The sequence below is a fragment of the Bos indicus genome, chromosome 7 (assembly GCF_029378745.1).
Source record: "Bos indicus isolate NIAB-ARS_2022 breed Sahiwal x Tharparkar chromosome 7, NIAB-ARS_B.indTharparkar_mat_pri_1.0, whole genome shotgun sequence".
NCBI lineage: Eukaryota > Metazoa > Chordata > Mammalia > Artiodactyla > Bovidae > Bos > Bos indicus.
Window position 1 is genome coordinate 71,766,991 of NC_091766.1, and position 24,997 is coordinate 71,791,987.

The following is a 24,997-nucleotide window of genomic DNA, read 5'->3' on the forward strand; positions in this document are numbered from 1 at the left end:
ATTATGTCTTTATACTTTATACATCTTGGCTTTTTGCAATTATCAATGACCTCATATTGTGAAAATATAAGAAAAAAATTATTTCTTCCTTGGAAGAAAAAGAAACAACATATAGGACTTAAACCTGCCAATATATGTATCACTGAAGATTTTTTAAATTAAAAAAAGAAGAAATTCAAGTTTTCATTTTAGCAGACACTGCAGTCTCTTTCATTTGATCAGAGGAAAATGAACTGTTATAGAATTTAAAAAAGAATGAAGAACTTTGTTAGCCGTTGCCTTCAGAATGTCCTTTGGATTTTTGTTACAGAGCAGAAATTAATGAATGTAGTCTAAGAGAAAATTCTCGTGGACTAATGGCTGGCTATCATAAGTCATTTGCTTCTGGCACTTCATCCTAATCTTGCTATTGTATTGTTAGGTCCCAGGCTTCATTCATGCCTTTGCTCCCATCCCTACTTCCTTCCTATCTTTAGATATGCATTCATATTAAACTTCGTATATACTCTTCCAGATTTTTTCCTGTATCAGCTTTGGAAATTTCTCCACTGCTCTTGATGTTAGATTATACTAGGAAAAATTAGGACTTATATTTTCTAACTAAAATTTTTATAGAAAAGAAGGGGTGTATTTACGTTCATTGATAAAGCATTTTGGTGGATAGTGATAAAGTTTAATTTTGTGTAGGAAATATAAATTTCAATTTGCATACTCAAGTGGCATCTAAATTTGATAGATATCATTCCCCTTCAAGTTAAAAAATTTGTTTTCAAAAATGCTATGATTACCCACCTTATAAACTTTGTGGACACCCCTGATTCTTTCCATGTGAGAAATTCCTAGAGGGAAAAAAATCTTCAATCAAAGGGCTATGAAGAATCAACAGAGGAAGTAAAATTAATACTGCCATGACAAAAAACTGGAAGTAGTAGGAGATGGATGCTTTATAAATTCAGTGCTTACATATTATCTGGAGGAGTCAATATATAACTTCTGACTCTTATAAGTCAATGTTATGTATATCTGGTGTAACATATTACGTAGATATTTTGGGGGGGACTATAAATTGTTAAAACAGCAACTGTTAAGGTAACTGGGTAGGAAGGGGACTGTGGCTTTTCACTATACGACTCATTTCTTTTCCAGCTTTGAGCATACAGGGCTTGGATAAAACTGTATGATTTTTATTTTTGAAATAAAAATCCTAGTTTCTTTACGTTTACAAACAAATCTAGCCAATTATCATCCAGGAAAGTATATCAACCTAGAGTTCCACGGGGACTTTTTTTTGGTGGCCCTGAGTTACTACAGTGACTTCTATGTTAATTTCTCTATTATTTATATTTTGATCCATTCAAAAGTTTTAATCTTAGAAAAATACATATAGCATAAGGTATAAAATAAGTGAAGAAACTGGGCCAAAGGAAAACTAAGTGTAGGAAAAATAAGATGAGGTGAGAGGGCCAAAGAATCCATCAGAACCGTCTGGAAAGCTGGTTGAGAATGAAGCTCCTTGGCCCAGGCCAGTTAAATTAGAATTTCTTGAACAGGGCTCTATGATCTCCTCTTTAGCTGCCCCAAAGACTTGGGGTCTAGATATAACTTAAAAGAAGACAAGGAATGACTACCAAGGTATCAGGATGTTTATTAGTGTCATGGAATTTAGAGCATAGAACCAGAGGAATGGACATTCAGACTAACTCCAAATAATACATTTAAAAATAAATCTTATGTTAACTAGGATCATCCTTTCACTATAACATTTCATAACCCTCTTCTGATAACATTATGTCCCTAAAACAACCCTTAAGCACATGGAAGGACTCAGTATGTCATTTCATCCTTTGACTTTGACTTTTAACGTGAGATGGTATGTTCTGGGAGGTCTTCTCTTTTTCTCTTGGCTCTATTCATAGCCTATTATGCCAAATAGCTTGGATATTCCAGTGTTTGGGTGTCTTTTTTATATGTATCACATCAAAAGGCTAAACAGATACTTAGAAGAATCCTATATATTAGTAGCACTTAATCTTTTCTGCTGCTTGTGCTATTAATTCTCAAAACATATTTTAATGTCTCACATGAAAATTGAAAGTTAAAAATGCTGAACTTTCTAAAACATAGGATTTGGTATATCATAAATATAAAAGAGAGAATTATAGCTTAATTTTACAATGGACTGAAGAATATGTTAAAAATTATACACAAAAAGTTTGTCATTTTACAGTGACTTCTGCTGGAGCTGTAGTTTTTGTTCAATGATATCTGAGAAACGAGGAACTTTTTTTGAAATAGCCACACGGATGTCATCACTCATATTCAAGCAGCTTCTGGACTTGGTTTTAAAATGCAAAAGTGATGAAAATCCCAACTCACAAAGGTATGTAGTTGCAAATGGTATAAGGATTTCTAGTGCTGTCTTTGCCAGGCTGGGAAACACTGTGAATTGAGCACACCAGAAATCCTCAAGCTTCATTGTCTCAAATTCCATTAGGATTTGGCCACTAGCTCGTAATTCAGCAAGATCATTTTTCACTAAATAACCATCATCGACAAAGTCCAGATTAAAAAGAAATGGATCCAGTATCCACTTACTTGCCTCATCAAGATCTCCAACAGAGAAATAGCCGTTGAAGAAGCTGCTCAACTGTTGTAGGTGCAGGGTTATTTCAGCTGCGATGCATAAAGCTTCATTATCGGAAACAACAATTTCTTCAAGAAAAGGAAAGTTGGTAAAATTTCTTTTCTCAATCCGCTTTAGCCAAAATGGAAACTTCCTAACAAAGGCAGACAACTTCTCTCTAGCTGATACTGTGTTCATTCCAGTCCTTTGCATAGATGCACTAAGTTCATTTAGGTGTTTGAATAAATCTGCAAGGTATGCAAGGTGAATTTTAAACTCTTTGTTTTCAAAGCCATCAACTAAATTGCTGCTTTGGTGGTGAAGAAACTGATTTATTTCTTCATGCATTTCAAAAATATGAGTAAGTATCTGGCCTCGGGAAAGCCACCTCATTTCAGTATGGAAAAGGAGAACACTATACTCTATTCCAATTTCTTCAAAAAAAGCCTGAAACAGGCGATGATTTGGAGCTCGCCCTTTGATAAAATTTATTACCCTCACCACAGTAAAAAGAGCATCCCTCAGTTTTGTAGGCAATGTCTTTGTGACAAGTGTATGAGGGTTCAACAAACAATGTGTGATCACGATATGAGGTACCTCTTTTTTCACACAGCAAACAAACTCTGAATTTTCTCCTAGCATAGAAGAGGCACCATCAGTACAAACAGAGCCGCATACATCGAGTGCTATCTTATGTTTCAAAAAGAAGTCTCTGAACAGGTTAAACACATCTTTTCCCTTCATTGTTAACTGCAGTGGTTCACAGAACAGGAATTCTTCTACAATCTCTCTCTCTCTTATGTATCGCACAAAAGCCATCAGCTGACTGCAGTCATCCATGTCTGTTGTCTCCGCAAGCTGAATACCCACTTTAAGAGGACTGGCTTTGATATCTTCTAGAACTTGCTGTAAGATATCCTGGCTCATTTCATCAATTCTAGAATGGATGACATCATCTGATAAGGGAACCTGCTGAAGCTTCTTTTGTGCATCTGGTCCCAAAACTATTTGTGCTATTTCCAGTGCACAAGGTTTCACTAATTTTTCAGCTATTGTATGAGGATTCTTCTCTTTGGCACATAAATATGCGAACTGATATGATGCCTGCAGTAAGGCATCTTCCTGAGATGCAACTCCAAATGTTTTCAGGGTTTCACTCTGATCAGCTGGTACTGGCACATGTTTCAGGCTGCTGAGATCGTGCCCACCTATACCACCATGCTGTCTGTTAAAATGGTCAGACAGTTTTGACGGTCGGAGGTCAGCATTTGAAAATACCGAGTTACACAGTACACACTGTGGGCGCTGAGTCCCATCAATCTCTGTCACACAGGTGAACCAGTAACGAACATAGTCATCGTCCCATTTGCGTTTCTTCGACATGGCACCCCAAACTTCTCACGCAGTATTCCACAGATGTTGGAGACTTTTGCTTGGAAGTAAAATATAACCCAGACATTAAAAACCAGTGGCTAACTGAATTAAAACAAAGCCACTTCTCATGCCATCCCGTCATCTGTGTACACGTCAATAAATATCCTGTAACATGTCAGTTCAAAGTAAGCCATGACAATATGACAACTTAAATTGAGCAAACTCACAGCTAAAGCCTTGGAACAAACACCTTGCCACCAAGTTATATATGAGAGATTAGGGCTTATGCAAATTGTGAATACCCTGTAAGTTCTCTATTGGTGAGCTGCAGTTATGGCTTACTTTGTTTTCAATGATGTATATTCCAAACAAATCTGGTACGTTTTGTATCCCCAGAAAAGGCATCTCACTGCCATCCCTCCCTTCCATCCTATGCTAGAGATGCATGCACACCCCCAGTTATAAACTAGTGAATGGAGAAGGAAGTCTTCACTAAATACTCTAAGGACAGATTCTGACATGGTGGCTAGTTCTTTCTAATATATAAGGATTTAAATCAAATAGTCTATAAAACTAGTTGATCCTTGAGTGGCTCTGACTCCAACCTAAGCAGAGAATTTCAAACAGGTCTGACTAAGCCACATGTGACACAGAAGCAGGATACGCACTATCAGTCCGTGATTCATACTGTCATATAAAAAAAGCAAGCAAGTGGCTCAGGAGAAACACAACTACTCTTGTTATTGAAATTTCAGAAAAAGTCCTCTCATAGAGGAAAAGCCTTAATTATAGTAGGAAAGGATGTAGAGGGCAGGTTTTCTTTAGTTTACTAAATAAATGGAGGAATCATCTAAGTCTCTTGCTAAAATACATATTCCTGAACAGCTCTGGAGTAGGGGCCCCAAATATGTACTCTAAATAAAGTGTTTTAGATAATTTTCCTGAATAGTACCCAGAACAGAAATCTCTTAACGAGATTACCTATCACAATCACTGGGAGCACTTCTGAAAGAAAACTTTTCCCTGTACCACCTCAGAACTAATACATCATCATTCTCCAGAAGTAGGACAAGAGAAGCGAAAATACAGTTGTCCAGGTGATTCTGATACACATCCAAGTACACAGACAGATTTAGAGGAATGAACACATCCCCAGGCCAGTTCCTAGCCTTATAGATATTCTAGGTTGCTAAGTAAACACTAAGTGCTTTAAGACCCATTTACCTTTTCTGAGTTGATGACAACTTCCTATGAAAGCTGAGGGACCTAAAAAGAAAGATATGTTTTTCTTTTTCTCTTTTTTCCTCCTGAGCAATGAGTAATGGTATAATCCACATGTAGGCTCAAATATGCCTTAGAAATCAATTCTGTCTCCCATATAAATGATTCCCAAAGTTCTGTACCACAGAATATGGCTGAAATAATGTAACAGGGGTACACTGAAATCCAAATACCCACTTTAGCCATAAAAAAATCACAGTAAGTAAGCCAAGAATATTTACTTAAAGCCCTAGCTTGCTAGAGGCTCTGCCAAGAATAACAAGTTGTAAATTGTGCTTCTATGTAACTAGCCAAGTTGATCTACCATATGGTTGCTATTGACCAGTTTAAAATTGAAAGATGTCTGCCAGTTGGTAAAGACAATTTAGAGTTGATCTTAAGCTTTCTTTTGTCAAGTGAGGAGATCATGGGCAGACTGTGTTTAGAACCTCTCCTAACTGATAACAGAATTATGAGATGAACATAAAAAAATGCTTATCTTTCTGTATATTGTTATGTATATTTTGGGGGTACAGAGAAAGTGAAGGAGAAAGCTTTACTTCAAATGATTTTTACTTCAGGTTTAGTTCTAATGACTTCCAACTAGAAATTATAGGATGAGTTAAGAGTACATTCCTATCCATTCTATGCTACTCACATATATTTTGATTGAAGATTAACCTGTTTGGAACAAGAGAATTTTTAGAAAAATTCTTCTCCCTCCCCCTCAAAAAGGGAGAACAGGTAGCAAGAAGTTTTAAGATCCTCAAAGATGAACTTACCGCCCAAGAGGCTTTCTTGTGTTATAGAATCTCACAATTCTCACTTGTTCCTTTGTGGTATTTAGCAATCACAATACCCTAAAATATGTAAACATTAAAAAAAAGCATCATCTTATTAAGGAATTATTATTAACTGAAACAGTGTGATCATGGTATGGTTGTGTTTTTTAAAAGTCTTCATCATTAGAAACACAGACTTAATTATTTACTGGTGGAATGATGTCTGGGCTCTCTGAAATACAGTACTTCAGCACACACACACAATGCAGGTAGAAATAGAAAAGGACTGGTCTTGAGTTGGCTGGCTGATGGACACACATCATTACACCGTACTCACTCTATGTATGCTGGAAATTTCCCATAATAAACAGTAAAATAAACAAAAAGGCTTACTTACTAAGATAGACATAATTAGTTTTCAGAAAGATTTTTGAGAATTTGCTGAAAGCCATCTGAAGATGCAGAATGAAAGAACAGATGCAACAGAGTAAAATGTTTTGCAAGTTTATGAAGGGTAGATATGAAACAGTATCACAATTGAGAGAAAAATCAGTCAGTTACAAGTAAACATTCATACAACAGAAACACCCGGGGAAGGCTCAAACATCTATGTCAGCAGTGACACCACCAAAGTGCGGCAGTAAACCTTAAAAACCAAACCAAACACAATCAGACTTCTACGTGGCCTCTGCCTATGCCAGTCCATGGTAGGTGCAGGTATCCAGGGAGGCAGAGGATTGAAAATTCACTATTTTTACGTTATTAAAAGCAAAAACCAGGAGAGAAGGTACGGGAATGCAATAGCCGAGCAAATGCACCAGAGGCAAACGCCTGGGATGCTGGCTTTGTCACTTAGAGGCTGGGACCTGTCCAAGCTTCAACGCCTCAACTGGGGATGACAACAGTACCTACCTTATAGGGCTGTTGGGAGGTTTAATTATGAGCGTGCAAGTAAACGACATGGGCTTGTAACTGGTAAGGCTTGGTGTATTATAAAGGACGGAGCATTTAGGAGGCTGCCCGGGCGAGCTAAGGACGCCGGCGGCGCGGGAAGAAGACTGCTCGGTCTCCAGCCGACGGCTCCGAGACACAGGCGCAGGCCCAAGAGATGCTCGGGCTTCTTTTAGGCGCCCGTTTCGGGCTCCACTTCCCTCTCTGCTCAGGCTGGGGCTCAGCCTCCGGGAGCTGGAACCAGTCTAGGCGGCGGCTTCTTGGGTGCGACCCCGGAGCAGGACCCTGCGAGGCGCGGTGTGATAGCTGCGCCCGCAGCATCCCCGGCTCCTACCGCGCCGGGCTCCATCCGGGTTCTCCTGGAGCCTTCCCGCCCGCAGACAGGACGAGGCGAATCCTCTCACGCAGGCGCACTGGCAAACGGCTAGGGCCCCCCCCCCCACCGCCTCCAGGAAGGAGCACGCGCGCTGGTTCTCTTTTCAGGTTGTGTACGTGGAGCTGGGAATTTTCTGCAAGTTCTGTCTGCAGAGAAGATGCATCATAGAATCTCAGGGACGAAAAGCACTGTAAAGCCACATAGTTCTACTTTTTAATATTCAGAGAGCTAGAAATAAAAATTTATATTGTCAGGCTTTGATCCTGGCGATTATGAAGCTCCAATAATTAACCATTTTCTTTGTGGAATCAATGAGGAAGAAGAGAAAGAAGTTAATTCTACTTCCAAACTAAACATCCAGGCAAATGAGACAAGCTGTAAATTCTAAGATCAAATGGTAGAGGATGAGCTTGTGTCCTCTCGCCCATGCTGGTTGCCCCCATCTCCCCATTAATTAGAGCGTGTGGGTGAATTTGATGAGAATCAGCATCCATCTTAGAGAAATGACTTTTAAGGTTCTTTTAAATAAGACCTTTAGAGAAATAAACCCATATGAGATTTTAGGAAAAACCCTAAAGTAGAAACTAGAAAATGTTGAATGAAACAAACCTAAATACAGTCCTCTTATCTATTTTAAGGGTTTTTCATGACATCACATTGCATTCATTTTTGTATAGTCTTGTGAGAGGCATCCCACAAGCCTAGGGGAGGGAGAAATGTCAAAGGTGGGGCAGATACCTCATTTTCAGGTATTGAGGGTGAGCCTGATAAAAACACCGAGAGCCTGCCTAAGGTTTCTGTCAATGAGAGAAACTGCAAAAGACCAGCCTTCCTGGTCCAAAACTCTGGGCCTTCGAGAAAGGAATAGGCTTAGAGTCAAAGACTTTGGTTTACGTCCTGACCCCAGCCTTTTACTGTTAGGACCTGGGCAAGCTACCTGGACTCAATGAGTCCTTATGCTTATTGTGAAATAGGATATCATCCTATTACTCACCCCATGAAAGTCTTCTGAGGGATAACATGTGCAAACTATAGCACATAGTTCCAGCACTCAAGTCATCTATAACTGAGATAATAAAACCAAAGCTTGTATCTTGAGTAATGTTATAGATGTTGCCTTTTATCCAAAATGAAACAGAAATAAGCCATGATTTCAGATATTATAGAATTCTTCCTAAAATCAGCTTAAATTAGGTTTCACAAAACAGAAGCCCCAAAATGTTAGGTGACACATTTTTTTGAGTTAAAGTGTCCTGAAATTTTCTAATTCAAATGTGCAGAAGCTAACTCAGCCTTCCTGCCAGTTCTATAAACTACTTTTCTGCCAAATATTTGAAATAATGCTACAAATCACTCAGTTAAATATTTCCAATTATATATCTTTATTAACAAAAGATAAATAAAATACAAAATAGACACTAATATCAGATTTTATGTTGAACCAGCCTATGTTAAGGTAGGAATATGAAAACAAAAATTTTTGACATTCTTAAAGTAGGTAAGAATTAGATCTGTTTGCATCACTGTTTCATACTGGTCTGAATCTAGATACAATGTATATCCACAGTACTTGACAATCTGATTCAGTTACTTTCCCATCAGCAGTATTTCTGAGATGTTAACTTAATGCAATATTCTAGTGGGTTTTGGTAGTTCAGAAAAGCCAGTGAACTGTTAAAAGTCAATGTACTTGTGTCAGGGGTTTTAAACAGGCTGTTTTCACCCATCCCACTCTGTCAGTACTGTCTTCCCAATGTTATTAGAAGAAGCTTAAAGATCATATCATTCTCAGATACGAATAGCCCTACAGGCTGGCTATGCTTGTAATATTCTGAAGAAACGTTCAACTTCAGGTTTCACTTTTTGCAAATTTTACCGAGAGACACCTGCTGGCTATAAAGATTAGGTACAACAGATACTGTACAATCTATTAAAAATCTAACATTCATGACTGTTATATAAAGGCAATCACAATTAAAATAGCAATTAGTATCACAAACCATATTCTCTGTGACAAAGGAGAGGATTTCAGTCTGAATACTCCTGTCCAGACTGGTAAAAGACCTAGGACTTACCAGTCAACACTGACTCAGGGTGAAAAACTTTTTTCCCCATTCAAAGGCTAACACATTTAGTTCTGAGTATAAGATACAAGGGAATGTTTTAAAAGTCAAAATTTCATAACCAAGTGGGAAACAGAATTGTTACTACATAGACTGACATCAGGGATAAAGTTATTCACACGTTCCACAGATTTCCTTCCAGTAACCCAAAGCTCAAGATAGATTATCAGTTTCAGATCAGAAAAACCCGAGAAGGTAAAAAGAAATGATTATTAAATAACTACAGTTATAGTTACTATTAATTAAAAAAAAAAACGAAGCCCTTGTTTCAAGAAAGAGTAATTAATTGCCTTCACAATGAGTCCTAACACTAAAGGGCCATAAAAATTGAGGAAATAAAGTTTGAAACTTAATAAATAAATGTTGAGAAGATATTCATGATAGGTGGAGAACTAAGATCTTTTCCCACATCACTAATATAAAATTGGAAATAAAATCTTAATCTGCACTTAATGTACCACTTTTTTCTTCTTTGTTCTCCACTGCGTAAAGGAATGAATTTACTATGAGACTTCTGGATACTTTATTAAAGTCAGGTAGATTCCTTGCTTCCTGACTTTAACGAGAACAGATACGGATTTTTCCATCGATAATCAACAGCAAGAATCTAAAAGAATGTATCAGCAGAGTCTGTCTTGAGTCACCGTCAGTGACGAGTTACTACTGTCCGAGGAAGGAGGCCATGGGGTCATCTGGCCTCTGACGTTTCATTCTGTAGGCCTCCATTTCCTCTTCAGTGGGTTCCCGAGTTTCATATATGCTGTTGTAAGGTCGCTTCCTCTCATCTATCTGCATGATCTCCTTGACATGAAGAAGACGGGCCTCCTCTGCATTCAGTGCCTATAGTGAGAAGAAATACATGAGTACCATGGCTCTGAGTCAGATCCCTTTGGTTCAGAAGTGGCAGAGTACCAAAAGACCCCACTGACTATGAATTGTTACATCAAAAACCTAGATTGCCTCTGCTTGGGAGTCAGCTCTATCGCTGTCAAGCTACAACTAATCATTATCTGGCTCAAAAATTTTCATAGAGCACAAAACATCCTATGATATTTTCAATGTTGAAGAAATTTTATTTAACAACAAAAACTGAATGAGATTCATTTTACTGACAGAAGCCAGCAACTGACACTTTGGTTGGAGAATACAATTCTGACTTTCCCCAAGACTTGCTGAAGCTTACAATTATAGTGTTAGATGGCAATTCTCTCTGGGGAACATATCAATAACTCTAGTAACAGCTATACCAACCATTTTTCTTCTGTGCATTAGTGATATTCAATAAAAGTTCAAAAGGCAGGCAATACGGAGACACACAAAACCTCCATTTGTATTCTAGACCTGACAGGTGACCCAAGCAAATCACCCAGTCTTCGAGTTTGTTTGCTCATTTTAAAAATGAGCTTGGGAATAAGACAAGATAATTTTCTAAGATTCCTACAAATAAAGAAGACTGTGGTCACTTTTACTATTTATTTAGGCTTCACAAAGTACCTTTTTCAATTTTTCGTGTTTCTTTTCTTCATCATCACTCTCTGAACTGCTCTTTCGATGCTTCCTTTTCTTCTTCTTCTTCTTCTTTTTCTCCTCTTTCAGTTTTTCCTGATGGATCTGAAATGGAGCATTTATATACAGTGTTATTAATGCAAAACCAAAGTTCTAGTGCAAGTTTTAAAGTCTTCCCTTTAAGACTTAAAAATTCAGGACAACTGATCATGGACATACCTCCATGAGGGTTTGAGGTTTTTTCACAGATTCTTCTCCAGTTGCATCATTTATAATACATTCCTCTGAATTCTGTGGAAAAATATGTGTAATCTAACTTGAGTATCATAGCTACCAATCATCTAAGAAAAAGTTAAAATTTGAAACATAAAAATCTCTGTTTCATACAGATTTTTGACCTAAGAGCTTTGGCTGTTTTTACGAACTAGAGCACAATTACTTACAGCAATCTCCTTCCCAGCTTCTCCAGTACAATAGGAATACTTGAAAAAAGAGTGACAGCATTTGTATCCCCATCGGCCTTCTTTCCAGTAAGATCCCCAGATATGCTGCAGAGAGAGAGAGAGAGGTTACTTAAAAAGGAGCCTGAAACTAAGGTTTCTCATATACTGTTTTTCTTTGTAAAAAAATCCTATCTTTAATTAATCGTATTATTTTCAAAAAAACTGAAGTATAGCTGATTTACCGTGTCATGTTAGTTTCAGGTGTACAGCACAGAATATATACATATATATATATTTTTTCTCTTTCAGATTCTTTTCTCTCATAGGTTATTAAAAAATATTGAGTATAGTGCCCTGTGCTATACAGTAGGTCCTTGTTGGGTTAGTCTCACATGCTGGTGATAAACAGTGAAAATAACAGGGACTCCAGGGTTAGCTAACAGGGAAAAGTGTGTGGTTACAATGGTCTTACATTCTATTCTCACTCTCCCCCCCAAATTAAAAAAAACTAGGCTACTTGACTTCTCTTGAAAAATTCAGAAGGATTGGGAAATTCTAGGCACATTCACACTTGTCAGTAACTGCCTGTTGCTGACCAGTGGATGCTCCCTGTAGACAGGGCTCGTGTTCTCTAGTTTGTAAAATCTGTCTGGCTCATTTCACTCATACATGATTACTGGCCTGGCTCTTACTAGGTAGCTAGGTTTTTGACTCTTACTTAGAAAGACAAGTGTATTTTGGGTACTATAAAAGTACAGCAAATTAAATAAGCTTTATCATGTGATACAATATGCAATATGACATATACTTTGTCATCTGTGAAGTGTCCCTGTCAAAATATTTAACTTATATCAAGCCTTTGTATCTGAATTCCTGTTTATAGGAAATACAGGGAATAAAGCAACAGTATTACAATAAAAATTAATTAAAACACAGATGAATGATAAAGAAGATGTGGTATACAACAGAATACTACTCAGCCATAAAAAAGAATAAAATTTTACCATTTGCAGCAACATGGACGGACTTGAAGGGGCATTATGCTTAGCGAAATAAGTCAAAGACAAATACTATATGATATCACTTACATGTGGAATCTAAACAAATACAACAAACTAGTGAATACAGAAAAAAAGCAGCAGACTCACAGATCAAATAAGTGGTTAAAATGGAGAGGAGGGGCGAGGCAACACAGGGACTGGAGAGTGGAAGGTACACACTACTGGGTATAAGACAGGCCACAAGGGCGTACTGTACAATGCAGGGAATACAGCCAATACTTTGTAAAAACTGTAAATGGAATATAACCTTTAAAAGTTGTTAAAAATAAGAAAGTTAAAATACAAAAAACCAAAACACAACAATGACGTACTAATGGAAAATATAATCCAGAACAAAATGCTAACAAGGACACAATATAATTCTAGTTCAACACATACTGTATGATTGTTGATCTTCACATCTTCCTCGTACTTGGAGCAGGCGACAGCGCGCTCCTGTCCTTTGATGACTGTCCCATGTCTTGAGTACTCCACATAGTCTTCAGTCTGAGCCAAAAGCAATTCGGCTGGAGGAGCATCCAAGTGTTCTTGACCGCCGTACTAAAAGGACATTGATCATTATTAAATATATTTTACAAAGATTTGCATTCAAATCTCTACTGAGGGGTTTATTTCCAATCACAAAGATTAGAATATAAAACACAGTGGAAAAAAAGCCACCAAACTTTCATAGGCAAATAAAAGATGTCTCAATTGCTATTCATCTGTTGAGTGTGGTGAATTATAAAAGGCTCATATGAAATTCCCCTTATCCTGTATGCATGCCCATTTGCCACATGATTTTGGTGCTTCATCCCTTGGATCTGGGCCTGGCCATGCTACTTGTTCTGGCCCCTGGAATACTAGCAAACATGATGCAAGCAAAGACCTGAAAAACACTTGTGTACCAGGGCACACTTTGTTGCTAATCTCTGGTATCCTGAGAATGTCACGTAAAGAATCTGGGCTAGCCTATCAGAGGATGAGAACCCACGTGGGGTAGAGGTGAGGCCTTCTTGGGACAGAGGAGGCCTACTACCTGCTAGAAACCAAAGGGAGGCCAGTCTAGATCATCTGGTTTCAGATAGGCGGGCTCAGAACAGGAGACGCAGCTGATGTACAAAACGGTGAGAAATAAGAAATGCCTATTCAAACTATTAGGTTTTGAGGTGGCTTGTTTTGCTGTAAAAGCTCAATGATATAGTTATACTGATACTGTATACCAACTGCACCTAATCCCGATGGATTAACATGGACTGTGTATCGATCATAATCACCTTTTCCAGAATGCTTTCTTTCTGCTGTTCTTTGAAGTCTTCTTTCTTGACTTTGAAGGATTTGTACAATAACTCTAGTTTTGTAGGATCTGCTTGTAGATGCACTTCAGACCCTTTGTCATAGGCTTCCCAAGCAAACACTAGGGTAATTAAAACCGTCGTAATGAGTTGTCAGCTACACTGTTTGCGGGCTTCTTGAAAACAAGCTTTAAAAAAATGCCCCCAAATTTCTTATGAGCTGACATAAAATACCTTGACATAGAAGAAACACTTACATTGTGTCTGGGCCATTGATATGGTATCACCTGTGTATCTAACGAAGTTATCCCCCGCGTAGCTGACTCTGTTTAAAATAAATTAAAAAAAAACTGTTTCAGAGATTAAGGAAATTTTTTTCTGACCCAACCATAGATACTCATTTTAATTCAGATTGCATTTTATTAATAAAAACTCCCTCCCCTACCCTGAAATCTTTACAGTGAACTTGTTACTTACTCATCTGGATTCTTTCCAGCATTCGCATAGGGATTCTCTCTCATCGCTCTAGTTTTGGGATCATAGTAAGCAGAGTTTGGATCTAAATTCCGCAAATACTAGAAAGAAAAACATATTTTAAGACTGTGTTAATGTTTACTTTCATCAAAGATTTTAGAAGACCAGTAGGAGGAGACAATTAAGTGAGTGAGTGAGTGTGTGTGTGTGTGCGCATGCACATGTCTGGGAGTACAGCTGAAGAGAAAGAAATCCAGAATGATCTACTTTGGAATGACTGAGTATATTACCCATATACTATCCAGATACCATATGAGTAGACAAAATTTAGGTTGGGAAGACAAATGTTTTCTGAATATGTATGTTAAATTGGCAAGGCTTACTTTTGCAATATCTTCTCGAATCCTGAGATTCCGGACAGTAATTCGTCTCTTAGAGTCAAAATTCTGTCCAGGCATGTCAATATCATCTGCATATTTATCTTCATCCTCATCTTCACTGTTATGATCTTTTTCCTGAAAGAGGAAGAGAGAAGGGGAAAAAAATTCAAGAAAAAAAGAGCAGCATCTAGCTCTTATTTTCCCTTTAACCCAACCCTTACTCCTTGTGTTCTTTAAGCTTATTATTATTATCATGAGTTATTACTAACATTAGCCATCAGAAATTTAAACCTTAATGTGTACCCTGATAGGACCTGTATGTCTTACCGTCTGAGAATTCGGTTCCTCTTCTCCCCACTGATGTTTCGGAGAATTCTATGCCACAAAAGAAGAAAATGAATTTGTGATTTTATTATACTGAATCAAATGAATATTTAACACTTTAAAAAACATAGTTAAAATAATAAATTTAACTGAACAAACTCTCATATTTCTCACCTGTAGTGAGCACAGAAGTTTTAAATACAAGTATGTCATTGTGAATAATTTTATCAGACTGTCTACAAATCCAAAATTTTCATTGATAGGATTATAATCACAAAAATGTAATAGAAAGATTAAGTTGATCAATATACCTAATAAATATTCATTTCATACATTTTTATCATCAGACATAACATTTTCATTAAATTTCACTGTTTTTCTATTAAGGCCAAAAGCAAAGTTACCAGGATCATGTAATAAGTATCTTTAGAGGCAAAACAGCCTTTGTAAAATTTCAGCAATGAAGAAATCTACTCAGGTGACAACATACTGTGATTTGAGGAGGTGTGAACTCCATGCCTCAAAGACACCCTTTCTTAATTAGTAGTTGGTCAGGATATTCTCTAACTCCACAAAATGCCTGGAACAAAGTGCTCAGTATTTCATTATGTCCCTTTAAAAGGCTTCACATCTTATAGCTCAGTAGGCGGATGTGGAAATATGTATGTATAAAAAAAAATATATATACAGTATATTGGTGGAAGCAAAAATTTTAGTACAGCCTTTTAAAATGCTTGCTAAGTGATAAGTCATCAGATTTTATATATGCATATTCAGTGCATCAACAATTGCACTTTTAGTAATTTATTGTAAGGAAATTAGTATGTCTATTATATAAAGATGTATATATTATGTAAGACTCTAATGTTATATACTACTGTACAGATAACTGAAAAAAAACAAATCAACAAGAGATGAATGGTTATATAAATTATTGCACTCAATACACACTGAACAACCATTAACGTGATTTGTCCAAGGTGCAGAAAAATATTAATATGTATACTTTGGGCTCCCTAACTTCCTGGTGGCTCAGATGGTAAAGAGTCTGCCTACAATGCAGGAGACCTAAGTTGGATCCCTGGGTTGGGAAGATCCTCTGGAGAGGGAAATGGCAACCCACTCCAGTACTCTTGCCTGGAAAATCCCATGGACAGAGGAGCATGGTAGGCTACATCCATGGTGTCGCAGAGTCGGGACACAACTGAGTGATTTAACTTTCACTTTCTTTCTTGGGCTCCCTAGTGAGTGAGATGGTAAAGAATCTGCTTGTAATGCAGGAGACCCAGGTTCCATCACTGGGTTGGGCAGATCCCCTAGAGAAAGGAATGGCTACCCACTCCAGTGTTCCTGTTTGGAGAATTCCATGGACAGAGGAGCCTGGTGGGTTTCAGTCCATGGGGTCGCAAAGAGTGAGCCACAACTGAGTGACTAACATTTTCACTTTTCTTTTCATACTTTGCTACCTTTTTTTGTTTGGAAAGAAGAGGGAAAGATGGGAATTAGATTATATATTTGTATTTGTATTTACACAAGAAACTCTGAAAGGAGCTGTAAGAAAAATAAAAAAGATTATGGGGGGTGAGGCTTAGAGACAGGATGGACTGAGGCAGGAGCGGGAGACTTTTCACTGCATATCTGTCTTATTTTGATTATTGAACCATGTGAGTTTATATAAAAAAAAATGTTAAAGGTCTGCATTTAATGATACAGAAAACAAGTCCTCATTGTTCTGTATATTATTTAATTGAAAAAGTAGATGATAAACGAGAATGTAAAGATGAATCCATTTAAAAAACATGTTGCATTACAATCATACAATACATGGATATATGTGAGGGAGTGGACTGGGACACTAAAAGGCCTATTTTAAAATGTTAATGGTTAACATAAGGAATATTTGTCTTCTTTATAATTTTCTATATATTTTTTCTGAGTATGTGTTACTTTCAAAATTGGAAATTTTTTTAAAGCATTTTTTTGAGTTCTTGCAAGTTGCCAGTTCAACAAAGGATATTTATATTGCTAAATCTCTACAGTAGACACAGTCCTACTATATGTAGTTAATCTTCACATCCAAATGGGCAAAACTCAGCAGTCCCTTACAAACATTTAAGTTTGACTAGGAAAATAAATTATAATATGTTTACAAGACACAACAGAGAACATATTAGAAAAACAATAAAAAAGCCCTCTTCTTTCTTCCAGAGTTGGTAATGATTAACAATCACAACACTAGCTACCAATTACCAAGTGTTTACTGTGTGACATGTATGCTAAGCCTCCTGTGTGTGTGTATGTTGGGGTGGGTAGGCGTTGTTATCTCTGCTTTAGAGATGATAAACTGAGGCTCAGAGAAGCAAATTAATTTTTCCAGGACCATCTTGCTAGCTAGGGGCACAGCTAGATTTTAACATCATCTCTCTGTTAACTTGTGCTTTGAACTTGCCTCTGTGACTACTCACTTGGTGATTAACTTACCTAGTTCTGTTTGCTTTGTAATTATACTTGCTAAGGGTCCCTTTCTAGAGAAGGAAATGGCAACCCACTCCAGTACTCTTGCCTGGAAAATGCCATGGACGGAGGAGCCTGGTAGGCTACAGCCCATGGGGTTGCAAAGAGTCGGACACGACTGAGCGACTTCACTTATTAAAGGTCCCTTTTAGAAATTTAAACTTGGTAACTTGAAAATGTTTTTTACTGACACCATAAATTTGTTAAAAAGAAACTTTCACAACTCTAATAAGCATAACTTAACTATTAAATTGACTGACTGGGGGAAAAAATAGGAAAAAACCTGTCTGCAATATATCTTTTTTTTTTTAGTTTGCAAATTCTTTTTGCCTTACAAGTTCAAAGTGTAGGAAATGCTAAAATAAATAAAAAGAAAAATCCACTAATTCTATACTAAATGAGAACTAGTGTTTTAATCTCTATATTAAATGAGAACTAGTGTTCTAGTCGTCTTCCCTGTAAGGTAATATGATATTTTACATGTGTTATTAAAATATGTGTTCTCCAGTGTTGTTACTAAGCTTGATGAAAGCCATTTTAAGAGCTATGCAACATTCTCTCATGCACAGGAAGGATAGCTCACTTTACTAATTCCTTATTAAACTATCTTCAATTTCTTAGTGTTGCAAAAAGTGCTGAAGTGAACATTTTTGTGCAAAATGATTTTTCTGAATACTAAGAAATTTTTAGGATGGATGGATCTACTAATTTAATTCCAGAAAAGGTATATAGATGTTTTATGGCAATATTCTCTCCAAAATGACTGCATCAATTTATAGTCCCTTGAACCTTTAATGTGTCAGTTTCTCTTTCCCCTTGATACCATTTCTCTCTCTCTCTCAACTTTCTTCTAACTGGAGAGATATAAAATGAATTTTTGGGTCAATCTTCATTTTTTGTTTACTATGAGTTTGAAATTTTTTAACAATCATTTTGTTACTTACAGCCTGTTCCACTAATTTTCCTGAGGCTAATTCTTCTTGGAGTTTTTGGGCTTTCAGCGTTCGTTTTGCCTAAGGAAAAAGAAACATTTGAAATTTACTTTCAATATTCAAATGAACATTTAATTTTTTAAATATATTTATTTTAATTTATTTATTTGGCTGTATTGGGTCTTAGTTGTGGCATGCAAAACCCGTAATTGTAGCATGTGGGATCTAGTTCCCTGACAAGGTAATGAACCCCAGCACCCAGCACTGGGAGTATGGAGTTCTGGCCATGGACCACCAGGAAGTCCCATCAAATGAGATTTAGTTTTCATATCAATAAAACGCATAAGTTTACTGTTTTCAGAAAAGGTCACTGGACAAAGCTGTCTTGTAGCCCTAGACCTCTGGTTCCTGAAGAACACGAGTTCAGGGAAATTCCCTGGTAGTCAAATGGTTAGGACTCTGTGCTTTCACTGCTAAGGACCCAGGTTTGATCCCTGGTTGGGGAACTAAGATTCCACAAGCTACATAGGGCAGCCAAAAAACAAACAAAAAATGCCCCAAACTATTCAATGCTGTAGTGGCCTAAAAAAGGAGGTGTGTACGTATATATGCAACTGTTTCACTTTGTTGTGTAGCAGAAACTAATAAGCAATGGTATCATAATAAAAATTAATTAAAAAACCAGATGAGTGAATAAAGATGATGTGGTATACAATGGACTAGTACTTAGCTATAAAAAGAATGAAATTTTGTCATTTGCAGCAACATGGATGGACTTGGAGGGCATTATACTAAGTGAAATTGGTCAGAGAAAGACAAGTACTATACGGAATCTAAAAAATACAACAAACTACTGAATAAAACAAGAAAGAAACAGATTCATAGATAACAGAGAACAAACCAGTGGTTACCAATTGGTAGAAGAAAAGGGGAGGGGCAATAGGCAGGTAGGAGATTAATAAAAGGGGGTTTATTATGGGATTATATGAAATCATGTGTGTCAAACTTTTGAAAATTCTAAAGCACTGTAGAATTTAAAGAATCTTTCATTTAATAAAAAATAAATTAAAAAAAAAACCCAAAATGAAAATGAGTCAGATCCAATTGGCCATATTTAAGCAAGAGTTATAAAGTCCTGTTTGAGTCAGGCATTAATATAAACCAAGCTAGACAGCACTAGGGATAAACTGCAGGGAGCAAGCCTTGCTGACAAGGTGCCACTTGACTCCAGATGACTGACTCTTCCCCGGCTGGCCCAGGATTACCACATATTTCATTGTTTGAGAAAAGATAAAATTCAGATTTTATTAAAATGTGAAATCCCATGGTCTTAAATGTTAACTCTATTTAAAAAAAAAAGGGGGGGGGACACAAAACCAAAAAACAGAAGTGACTACGGTATTTTAAAAAATGGGAGTGAGTAGGTGAAATCATAACAGAAAAAACTGAGATTACATTAAAATAAAATTCAGTTTCCTGAAAGGAGTTATCCCATTCTTCTTTCTCCACCCTCAAATGCTATGTGAGACAACTATAAAACAGGCCCATAGGCAAGATACAGTCTGGGAGCCAAGAGTTTATAACCTCAGGAAGCCAAAAGTTTTGAACATGAATCTATTTTCATGCTTCCAGTATTTCCTGCAAACTAAATCAGGGAGTAATGGACACTATGAGAATGAAGTAAAAAGAAACTGCTGCCAAACAGGGTTAGTATATACTGTTTATTTCACTATTCAATTAGGCTTACTACTACAATAAAAATGCAATCATTTTTATACTGCATAAAGACAAAACACAGAGTTGCTAAACTACAGATATACCAAAATATACATTCTTTAAGGAGAGCAGGAAAGCAGTGAACTGTGCTTACCAGGTCAACTTTGGCATACTCTTCTACAATTTTCATGTGTTCTTCTGGATTGTAGCCATTCCACCGATCCCTCTTCCCATCGTAGTCAAACATCAGCTGAGGCTGGACATGTTCATCTGGAGCTATATTAGTCCCTGTAAATTTTGCTCCAACTCGCCTAGGTCTCTGGAAAACAGAGTAAGATTAAAATTTTCCCCTAAGTATCTGAAGCCATGAGGAAAATTTCATATAACCTTTACAGAGCAGTGTGAACATACCATGGGACTTTATGGTTTATTCAATTATCAGTTAGTCCTGCAAAAAATTTTGACGGTGCTGAACTAATTTCATTCAAATTAATGTTTTCATTTAACTTGTACCTAAATATAGGTAATTTAAAAAACAGAATTAAGTTCTCTGACACAAATAAAGAAAGAGACCCTCTGACAGCAGTTTCCAAAATTCTCAAATGTGAGCTTACCTCGAAACAGTCTTTCTTTTTGTGTGTCATGGCTCCACAGTTTTCACATGCTCCTTTTCGGTATTTAGTAGTTATGGAATTCTGTAAGTGGATATAAAGAAAACCAATGAAAATTTTTATTTATCTAAATAAGTTAAAAATAACTTTGGCTCTCATTACTGTACTGCCTAATGAAATGACTTATTTGTTAAGAGGAAAACCAGTTATAAATGAGAAAGCTTAAAGATTTTAGCAATATCAAATTTATAAAATATAGAAAATAAAGTAGTATGTATTATGAATTTTAATACCAGATAAAAGGTCATGTAATCTGTTTATACTTTATATAATATTACATTAGAGGTTCTTATATTAAGTTCTTAAAAATTTCCATTTCTACACACATATATACATGTTGCGTACCTACCTCTTTTACACCCCTCTTATACCATTCTCCCGATGAGCTGTACTGCTTTTGTTTCTCTGGCTGTGGTCTCTGGTGCTTTAAAGTAGGCCTTTTTGATGGATCAATATACCATGGCACTGAAGAAATATACTGAGGAATATGAGGATTGATGTCTCTGTAAAAAAAAAACAAAACATTTTAAAAAAAAAAGTTGTAGAATGTAAGGATAGAGATATTGCAGTGGGAGGGGGAGAGAGAATATACTTGTTATCACTATTAATAAAAAGAGTTAAAAATAAAATATATTAGACTGAAAACATTTTAGAGAAACTAAAAATAGTCATGTAACTAAAGATGCAGAAGAGATGAAGGAACATAGGGATATATGTTAGTGAGATTAATCTTTTATCAGAACAAGAAGTTAATAATGTCGAGTTGATTATAATAGTAGTAGTATAGGTATGTTATTTAGATTCAGAGGTATCAACCAGAAAAACTCAAAATAGATTGACAATTCAGTCCTCGCTTGGTCTCTGAGAGGGACTGGTTCCAGGACCTGCCTCAGATACCAAAACCTGTGGAAGCTCAAGTTGCACAGCTGGGCCTCTGTACCTATGGGTTTGGAATCTGAAGATTCAACCAGTGGCAGATCGTGTGGCACTGCATGTACTTACTGAGAAAACAACAAATCTGTGTTGTTCAAGGTCAGCTGTAGTCACTTGTATACAGTAGGACAGGGAGTGGGAAGAACTAAAAAGGGCCATAGTTATCATTATAAGTCCTTCATTATTATTTATTAAACTTTATACATATGAGTTTGATACAATAAATGAAAACAAAAATGATGGAAATGGTAAAGATGGTTTACTGTCAAAGCAAAGGATGAGAAATAGGTAAACTAAGTAGACATGAATTTGAATTCTGAATGAATAGATCTTGCAAAAAATTTAAGTACTTACTTTCCTTCTTCATCAACTTCTGCAGGGGCATTACCCAATTTTCGCTGTTCTTCTAGCTCCTTCTTCTTTCTCCAGTCCTCTCTAGTCATCTTCTTTGGTTCCTCCAAACTCATTTCTTTGGACCCCGACAAGGGGGCTGCATTAGCTGCATCCACAGCTGCAGCTGACATGGTTATCTGGCCTCCTGCATGAAAAGGAAGAAGTATCTATTAGAATAAACTAGGCCTTCCTGAATTCACCAGAGAAACTATCAAAAGTACACCCTAATAACACATACTGTGGGTTATATAGAATGTTTCATATGTTCTTTTTCTTTCATAGCATCTGTAAGGGAAAGGTCTCCTTCTCCTCCACTGATGTATTTCTATACTGTTGCAGTTGTGCTTTCAACTCTAATTGGTTAAGTGGAGAGAGACATGCACATGCATTTAAAATTTCATGAGATTCATCCTTTCATGTATATATTCCTTATTTCCTCTCTACATATGTGTCTCAAACTTTTCTACCACACTAAACAGACTGGTTCCAAATAGGAAAAGGAGTACGTCAAGGCTGTATATTGTCACCCTGCTTATTCAACTTCTATGCAGAGTACATCATGAGGAACGCTGGACTGGAAGAAACACAAGCTGGAATCAAGATTGCCGGGAGAAATATCAATAACCTCAGATATGCAGATGACACCACCCTTACGGCAGAAAGTGAAGAGGAACTAAAAAGCCTCTTGATGAAAGTGAAAGAGGAGAGTGAAAAAGTTGGCTTAAAGCTCAACATTCAGAAAACGAAGATCATGGCATCTGGCCCCATCACTTCATGGGAAATAGATGGGGAAACAGTGGAAACAGTGTCAGACTTTATTTTTCTGGGCTTCAAAATCACTACAGATGGTGACTGCAGCCATGAAATTAAAAGACGCTTACTCCTTGGAAGGAAAGTTATGACCAACCTAGATAGCATATTCAAAAGCAGAGACATTACTTTGCCAACAAAGGTCCATCCTAGTCAAGGCTATGGTTTTTCCTGTGGTCATGTATGGATGTGAGAGTTGGACTGTGAAGAAAGCTGAGCGCCGAAGAATTGATGCTTTTGAACTGTGGTGTTGGAGAAGACTCTTGAGAGTCCCTTGGACTGCAAGGAGATCCAACCAGTTCATTCTGAAGGAGATCAGCCCTGGGATTTCTTTGGAAGGAATGATGCTAAAGCTGAAACTCCAGTACTTTGGCCACCTCATGCAAAGAGTTAACTCATTGGAAAAGACTCTGATGCTGGGAGGGATTGGGGGCAAGAGGAGAAGGGGACGACAGAGGATGAGATGGCTGGATGGCATCACTGACTCGATGGACGTGAGTCTGAGTGAACCCCGGGAGTTAGTGATAGACAGGGAGGCCTGGCGTGCTGCGATTCATGGGGTCGCAAAGAGTTGGACACGACTGAGCGACTGATCTGATCTGAATCCTTATTGAGTACACAGGGTCCTATCTCTGTTCCTCTTAAAAACTGGACGATTTAAGATCACCTACATTCATTATCTCTATTTCCACATTATCTGCTGCCCTTCTCAATCATTCCCCTCGCTGCTCCAAAGATACCTCTACGTTAGCAATGTGCTAAGTCCTCTGGACATTTTTCAGTTCGGTTCCTCCCCCTTTTGATATATTCTTATACTTTGGCTGATGTGACACCGTATTTCCCTGGGCTTTTTTGTACCCCTTTCACTGCTCCTCCTGTATCCTTCATAAGTTCTTCCATTTCTGCCCAGTTACTGAATTTTGGATTCCACAAGGCTCAATTCTTCATCACTCTATAAACTCCACCAGAAGACAAGTTCATCTATTTCCAAGGTTTCAATAGCCACGATATACAACTGTTGGCTCTCCAATTTATTTCTCTACTTCAGATCTTTTTTCTGAGCTTCAGATAAATATAGTCCAATTGCTTACTTCAAAGTACCTCCACTTAGATGTCTCAAAGAAAACTGAACTCAATTAGTCTTAATACAAATTCATAATCTTCTCTATGAAATCTGATCTTCTTCCACTGTTCCCTCTCCTGATGAAAGATACCACTATCCATTCCTTTTCAGAAGTGTTCCAGCTAATTCCCATACCTATTTCATCACGAAGTACTGTTATTTTCACTTTCTGAATATCACTCGAATTCATCTACTTCTATCAATAACCTGAGTGTATTACTTTTCCCTACTAGTCTCTTCTGATTCCTGCCAATCAGTTCTCCACACTGCAGTGTTATTTTTTCAAACACAGATTTGGTCATATCATGTCCCACTACCCAAACTGAAAACCCTTAAATGAAATGCTGTCCAAGAGAAATGTACCACCAGCCCTATATGTCATTTTAAATATTCCGTAAACATATTAAAAAAGCAAAAAGAAACAGATAAAATTACTTTTTTGCAATATTTTTCCTAATTACCAACACATTTTCATTTCAACATAGGAAAAAATAAACCAGTTCTTTAAAATCCGATACGGATTTTACATGTATTCAGATTGGCCAACATTTCAAGTGCTTAAGAATTACAAGCACAGTTCAGCTCCAATAGCACCTTAAAATTCTTAGTTTAATAACCACTGAAGACACAATCCTGGTCTGACTGGACACAAGTACCACTTCTGAGGCCTAGGACAGCTGCTTCCTTGGTTCTCGGTCCCCGTTCCCTTCTCAACCTTGCGTTCATCAATCCCGTGAGGATATTCCCAAGAAGTAGGAGCCTCTGGCCCTCTTCCTCGAGTTTTCCACCTTCACCCTCCTCCTCGTTCCAAGTTCTTACAAGATTGCCTTACCCGGTCCCAACGCTGCTGACCCTAGTACAGTTCGACAGGAATGAAGACGATCGCCAATGTTTACTTCCTGACTTCCGCCCTCTCCCGGCAGCCACTGCGGCACTTTCCGGGCGACCCACACA

The 24,997-nt window shown here is 37.3% G+C and overlaps 1 protein-coding gene and 1 non-coding gene across 3 annotated transcripts; both read right to left on the reverse strand.

Annotated features, from left to right (window-relative positions):
* Positions 1-1,625: 1,625 nt before the first annotated feature.
* On the reverse strand, positions 1,626-7,379 carry FAM200C (family with sequence similarity 200 member C). Of its 2 annotated transcripts, XR_011567784.1 has the most exons (4): positions 6,952-7,379; positions 6,040-6,117; positions 5,222-5,263; positions 1,626-4,055 (listed from the first exon to the last, which is right to left on the reverse strand). It is a non-coding gene; the product is annotated as a family with sequence similarity 200 member C (transcript). The 2 variants fall into 2 exon arrangements; XR_011567785.1 differs by lacking the exon at positions 5,222-5,263 and having other exon boundaries at positions 6,952-7,378.
* A 1,345-nt stretch (positions 7,380-8,724) lies between these two features.
* On the reverse strand, positions 8,725-24,994 carry SLU7 (SLU7 homolog, splicing factor). The gene is made up of 16 exons (XM_019965348.2): positions 24,876-24,994; positions 22,072-22,255; positions 21,134-21,287; positions 20,728-20,808; positions 20,268-20,432; positions 18,410-18,478; positions 14,955-15,002; positions 14,631-14,762; positions 14,251-14,348; positions 14,031-14,098; positions 13,756-13,895; positions 12,878-13,039; positions 11,439-11,543; positions 11,215-11,286; positions 10,984-11,100; positions 8,725-10,329 (listed from the first exon to the last, which is right to left on the reverse strand). The coding sequence occupies exons 2-16, from the start codon at positions 22,239-22,241 to the stop codon at positions 10,150-10,152; spliced, it is 1,761 nt and encodes a 586-aa protein (XP_019820907.2). The 5' UTR covers positions 22,242-22,255; positions 24,876-24,994; the 3' UTR covers positions 8,725-10,149.
* Positions 24,995-24,997: the final 3 nt, after the last annotated feature.